This window comes from Salvelinus fontinalis, unplaced genomic scaffold, assembly GCF_029448725.1.
Source record: "Salvelinus fontinalis isolate EN_2023a unplaced genomic scaffold, ASM2944872v1 scaffold_0048, whole genome shotgun sequence".
In the NCBI taxonomy this organism is placed as follows: domain Eukaryota; kingdom Metazoa; phylum Chordata; class Actinopteri; order Salmoniformes; family Salmonidae; genus Salvelinus; species Salvelinus fontinalis.
This window is the reverse complement of record NW_026600257.1, coordinates 46,501-52,500: the sequence shown is the minus strand read 5'-3', so window position 1 is coordinate 52,500 and position 6,000 is coordinate 46,501. Positions and strand designations below refer to the sequence as shown.

At 49.5% G+C, this 6,000-nt stretch overlaps 1 protein-coding gene across 1 annotated transcript in view; it reads right to left on the bottom strand.

The window, feature by feature from the left end:
• Positions 1-6,000, bottom strand: part of LOC129842528 (disintegrin and metalloproteinase domain-containing protein 12-like) — a 34,649-nt gene that overhangs the window by 7,187 nt on the left and 21,462 nt on the right. The window contains exons 5-6 of the mRNA XM_055911107.1: positions 5,408-5,516; positions 62-260 (exon numbers count right to left, since the gene is read on the bottom strand). Of these exons, the coding sequence (XP_055767082.1) occupies positions 62-260; positions 5,408-5,516 (308 nt within the window). The remainder of the gene's footprint in view (positions 1-61; positions 261-5,407; positions 5,517-6,000) is intronic.

The following is a 6,000-nucleotide window of genomic DNA, read 5'->3' as shown; positions in this document are numbered from 1 at the left end:
AACAACAACAATGGTCCGACGGCCCAGTGGTATGAACAGGGCAACAGCGTTGAGTTCTCACCATGGAGTCGCCACACTTGGTGCCCGACATGACGAGGCCCGGGTCAGGCATGTCGTCCCCCAGGTAGACATGGGTCCCCCGGCACAGGATCCGGCCCCCCTCTTGGAGGGGGATGTTGGTTTCTATGGAGACAGCGTTGGTGCCTATTATTGGCCGGTTGGCTCCTCCTTGACACTGTATTTTGCCACACTTAGCATCTCTGTAAACAACAACAAACAAACAAAAATAACACCCCGTTAATAAATATATTAGAAAAAAAACAACTAAAGGAATTCACCTGAATGATATTTCATTGTTACTGTAGCTTTGTCTTAGCTGGTAAATAACTACACTTTCTCTCCAACCGTCTACAACAGTGGTGTCAAACTATGTGTCTGCTGGTTATTTAGTTATTTCCTTTCAATTTGTATCAGATTAAGACCTAGACAACCAGGCGAGGGGAGTTCCAAACTAATCAATGACCTTAATTGATCAATCAAGTACAATGGAGGAGCAGAAACCTGCAGACACTGCAGAATTGAGTTTCACGCCGCTGAACTACAGTAACTGCTACAACGTGTAAGTTATGTTGTGTTGTTAGGGACTCTTTTCAACCCCAGTTTAGTTTATGTTGTGTTGTTAGGGACTCTTTTCAACCCCAGTTTAGTTTCTGTTGTGTTGTTAGGGACTCTTTTCAACCCCAGTTTAGTTTCTGTTGTGTTGTTAGGGACTCTTTTCAACCCCAGTTTAGATTCTGTTGTGTTGTTAGGACTCTTTTCAACCCCAGTTTAGATTCTGTTGTGTTGTTAGGACTCGTTTCAACCCCAGTTTAGTTTCTGTTGTGTTGTCAGGACTCTTTTCAACCCCAGTTAAGTTTCTGTTGTGTTGTTAGGGACTCTTTTCAACCCCAGTTTAGTTTCTGTTGTGTTGTTAGGGACTCTTTTCAACCCCAGTTTAGTTTCTGTTGTGTTGTTAGGGACTCTTTTCAACCCCAGTTTAGTTTCTGTTGTGTTGTCAGGACTCTTTTCAACCCCAGTTTAGTTTATGTTGTGTTGTTAGGGACTCTTTTCAACCCCAGTTTAGTTTCTGTTGTGTTGTTAGGGACTCTTTTCAACCCCAGTTTAGTTTCTGTTGTGTTGTCAGGACTCTTTTCAACCCCAGTTTAGTTTCTGTTGTGTTGTTAGGGACTCTTTTCAACCCCAGTTTAGTTTCTGTTGTGTTGTCAGGACTCTTTTCAACCCCAGTTTAGTTTATGTTGTGTTGTTAGGGACTCTTTTCAACCCCAGTTTAGTTTCTGTTGTGTTGTCAGGACTCTTTTCAACCCCAGTTTAGGTTATGTTGTGTTGTTAGGACTCTTTTCAACCCCAGATTAGGTTATGTTGTGTTGTCAGGACTCTTTTCAACCCCAGTTTAGTTTCTGTTGTGTTGTTAGGACTCTTTTCAACCCCAGTTTAGATTCTGTTGTGTTGTTAGGACTCTTTTCAACCCCAGTTTAGTTTCTGTTGTGTTGTCAGGACTCTTTTCAACCCCAGATTAGTTTCTGTTGTGTTGTTAGGACTCTTTTCAACCCCAGTTTAGATTCTGTTGTGTCGTTAGGACTCTTTTCAACCCCAGTTTAGTTTCTGTTGTGTTGTTAGGACTCTTTTCAACCCCAGTTTAGTTTCTGTTGTGTTGTTAGGGACTCTTTTCAACCCCAGTTTAGATTCTGTTGTGTTGTTAGGACTCTTTTCAACCCCAGTTTAGTTTCTGTTGTGTTGTCAGGACTCTTTTCAACCCCAGATTAGATTCTGTTGTGTTGTTAGGACTCTTTTCAACCCCAGTGTAACGGGTGACGCTCTCCTCATCCTCGGACGAGGTGAGGAGAGAAGGATCCTCAGACCAAAACGCAGCTTCAGGGAAATAAGCCATCTTTATTAAACAACGATAAAGATGGAAACACGAAACGAAACAAACACAGGATAGAGGGGCAACTCCGGACTGAAAGGCAGCTCCGGACAGAGAGACAGCTCTGGACTGATGGGCAGTTCTGGGTATCTAGCCTTTTCAGGCTGAAGGGCAACTGACGACTCTCGACGCTCATGGCAGGCTGACGGCTCTCGACGCTCATGGCAGGCTGACGGCTCTCGACGCTCATGGCAGGCTGACGGCTCTCGACGCTCATGGCAGGCTGACGGCTCTCGACGCTCATGGCAGGCTGACGGCTCTCGACGCTCATGGCAGGCTGACGGCTCTGGCTGCTCATGGCGCTCTGACGGCTCTGGCTGCTCATGGCGCTCTGACGGCTCTGGCTGCTCATGGCTCGCTGGCGGCTCTGGCAGATCCTGTCTGGTTTGCGGCTCTGGCAGATCCTGTCTGGTTGGCGGCTCTGGCAGATCCTGTCTGGTTGGCGGCTCTGGCAGATCCTGTCTGGTTGGCGGCTCTGGCAGATCCTGTCTGGTTGGCGGCTCTGGCAGATCCTGTCTGGTTGGCGGCTCTGGCAGATCCTGTCTGGCTGACGGCTCTAGCGGCTCCTGTCTGGCTGACGGCTCTAGCGGCTCCTGTCTGGCTGACGGCTCTGTAGGCTCATGGCAGACGGGCGGCTTTGCAGGCTCATGGCAGACGGGCGGCTTTGCAGGCTCCTGGCAGACGGATGGCTCAGATGGCGCTGGGGAGACGGATGGCTCAGATGGCGCTGGGGAGACGGATGGCTCAGATGGCGCTGGGGAGACGGATGGCTCAGATGGCGCTGGGGAGACGGATGGCTCTGGCCGGATACGGTACACTGTAGACCTGGTGCGTGGTGCCGGAACTGGAGGCACCGTGCTAATGACAAGCACCTTCCTACTAGTGCGGGGAGCAGGGACAGGGCACACTGTATTCTCAAAGCCTACTCTATCCCTGATGCGTGGTACCGGCACTGGTGACACCGGGCTGAGGACAAGCACATCAGGATTAGTAGGGGGAGAAGATACAGTGGGTTCAGGGCTCTGGAGACGCACAGGTAGCTTAGTGCGTGGGCCCGGAACTGGAGGCACCGGGCTAGATACACGCACTACAGGGAGAGTGCGTGGAGGAGGAACAGGGCTCAGGATACGCACTGGTAGCCTAGTGCGTAGTGTATACACTGTAGGTACTAGGCTGGGGCGGGGAGGTGGTGCCGGAAATACCGGACCGTGGAGGCGTACTGGCACTCTTGAGCATTGAGCTTGCCCAACCTTACCTGGTTGAATACTCCCGGTTGCCCGACCAGTGCGGGGAGGTGGAATAACCCGCACCGGGCTATGTAGGCGAACCGGGGAAACCATGTGTAAGGCAGGTGCCATGTATGCCGGCCCGAGGAGACGCACTGGAGACCAGACGCGTTGAGCCGGCCTCATGACACCTGGCTCAATACTCAATCTAGCCCTACCAGTGCGGGGAGGTGGAATAACCTGCACTGGGCTATGCACTCGTACAGGAGACACCGTGCGCTCTACTGCGTAACACGGCGCCTGCCCGTACTCCCGCTCTCCACGGTAAGCCTGGGAAGTGGGCGCAGGTCTCCTACCTGCCCTTGGCCCACTATCTCCTAGCCCCCCCCCCAAGAAATTTTTGGGAATTACTCACGGGCTTTTTTGGCTTCCGTGCCAGACGCGTTCCCTCATAGCTCCGGTTCCTCTCCCCGGTAGCCTCTGCTCTCCTCCGTGCCTCCAGCTCAGCTTTGGGACGGCGATTTTCTCCTGCCTTAGCCCAGGAAACTTCTCCATTCATTATTTGCTCCCATGTCCAGAAATCCTTTCTCTCCTGTCCCTTACTCCGTTTAGTTTCCCTTTGCCGCTTGGTCTTAGCTTGGTGGGTGATTCTGTAACGGGTGACGCTCTCCTCATCCTCGGACGAGGTGAGGAGAGAGGGATCTGAAGACCAAAACGCAGGCTTTGGGAAATAAGCCATCTTTATTATACAATATGATGGCAACACGAAACGAAACAAACACTTGCAAAACTACAAAATAACAAAACGACGTTGACGAGACCTGAACATAAACTTACATAACTAAACATAAACTTACGTACAGGTAACAGACGACATCGAAACGAAAACGAAACAAACAAACGCTACAGTCCAGTGTGGTACGAACAAACATACTGACACAGGAGACAATCACCCACAAACAAACAGTGAGAATGCCCTACCTAAATATGACTCTTAATTAGAGGCAAACGCAAACCACCTGCCTCTAATCAAGAGCCATACCAGGCAAACCGAAACCAACATAGAAACAGATAACATAGAATGCCCACCCAACCTCACGTCCTGACCAACTAACATACAAAAACTAACATAAATAGGTCAGGAACGTGACACCCAGTTTAGTTTCTGTTGTGTTGTTAGGACTCTTTTCAACCCCAGTTTAGTTTCTGTTGTGTTGTTCAACCCCCAGTTCCTGTGAAATTCATATAAACAGAGTATCAGACAGTGGCTGTAACCAGGTCCTACATTAGACAGAAAGAGTGGCTGTAACCAGGTCCTACATTAGACAGAAAGAGTGGCTGTAACCAGGTTCTACATTAGACAGAAAGAGTGAGCTGTAACCAGCGTCCTACATTAGACAGAAAGAGTGGCTGTAACCAGGTCCTACATTAGACAGAAAGAGTGGCTGTAACCAGGTCCTACATTAGACAGAAAGAGTGGCTGTAACCAGGTCCTACATTAGACAGAAAGAGTGAGCTGTGTGAACCCCCCTTGGTTTTGTTCATTGTAAAAGGATCTCAGTCAATCCCAGTCATATTCAGTGCTCTGTCATTGCTGCAATTAAGTCAATTAAGAGACTGTTGATGAATGATTCAGGTCAACATCCCAGAATAGCACTCTATCCCCTGTTTAGTGCACTGCTTTTGAGCAGGGGCCATTGGGCACTGGTAAAGAGTAGTGCGCTATACAGGAAATAGGATTAAATTTGGGACACACTCACTAATGTCTCCGCCATCTAAAGACAATTAAAGGGGATCGTTAAGAAGAACAAAAAACCCCTTTATGCTAATTAAAATATTTCAACAGTTTCATTAAAGCCTCGACTATGACATCACATCTTCATTAAAGGCCAAAACTTTTCTCCCTTTTGTCTTCTGTTGTTGTCGTGGTTACCCTTTCAAAGATGTACAGCCTGGTAATTCTATACCCATGCACCACTGCGATGGGGCTTATTTGACTACGTTTCGACCACTCGCACACCTGATAAAGACCCGAGTGGTCGATAACGTTGTCAAATAAACCAATCACAATGTAGTATAGATAAAATGCGAAAAGGGGGGTGGTCTCTTTTCACATTTTATTCAACAAAAAAAAAATGTTTTGATACACAGCACATGCTCAAAGACAGGTGATATGTGTACTGGTATGTCGTCTTACGGAGCGTCACACTTGGCGAAGGATCCCTTGGAGTCTTTCCCACAGTTCCCATAGGGGTCTCCTGCCGAGTTGACTCTCTCAAAGCAGATCCCTGGGGCGGGCTTGGCTCCTGTCAGGCACACATGGGGAACATTAAACATCAGAGACAGACTGGAACTTCTCTTTATCTGATTTCGTCTTTCTGTGGGTTTCCTCACCTCCTCCTCACCTCCTCCTCACCTCCTCCTCACCTCCTCCTCACCCCCTCCTCACCTCCTCCTCACCCCCTCCTCACCCCCTCCTCACCTCCTCCTCACCCCCTCCTCACCTCCTCCTCACCCCCTCCTCACCCCCTCCTCACCTCCTCCTCACATCCTCACATCCTCCTCACCCCCTCCTCACCCCTTCCTCACCTCCTCCTCACATCCTCACATCCTCCTCACCCCCTCCTCACCTCCTCCTCACATCCTCACATCCTCCTCACCTACTCCTCGCCTCCTCCTCACCTCCTCCTCACATCCTCGCCTCCTCCTCACCTCCTCCTCACCTCCTCCTCACATCCTCACATCCTCATCCTCACATCCTCCTCACATCCTCCTCACCTCATCCTCACA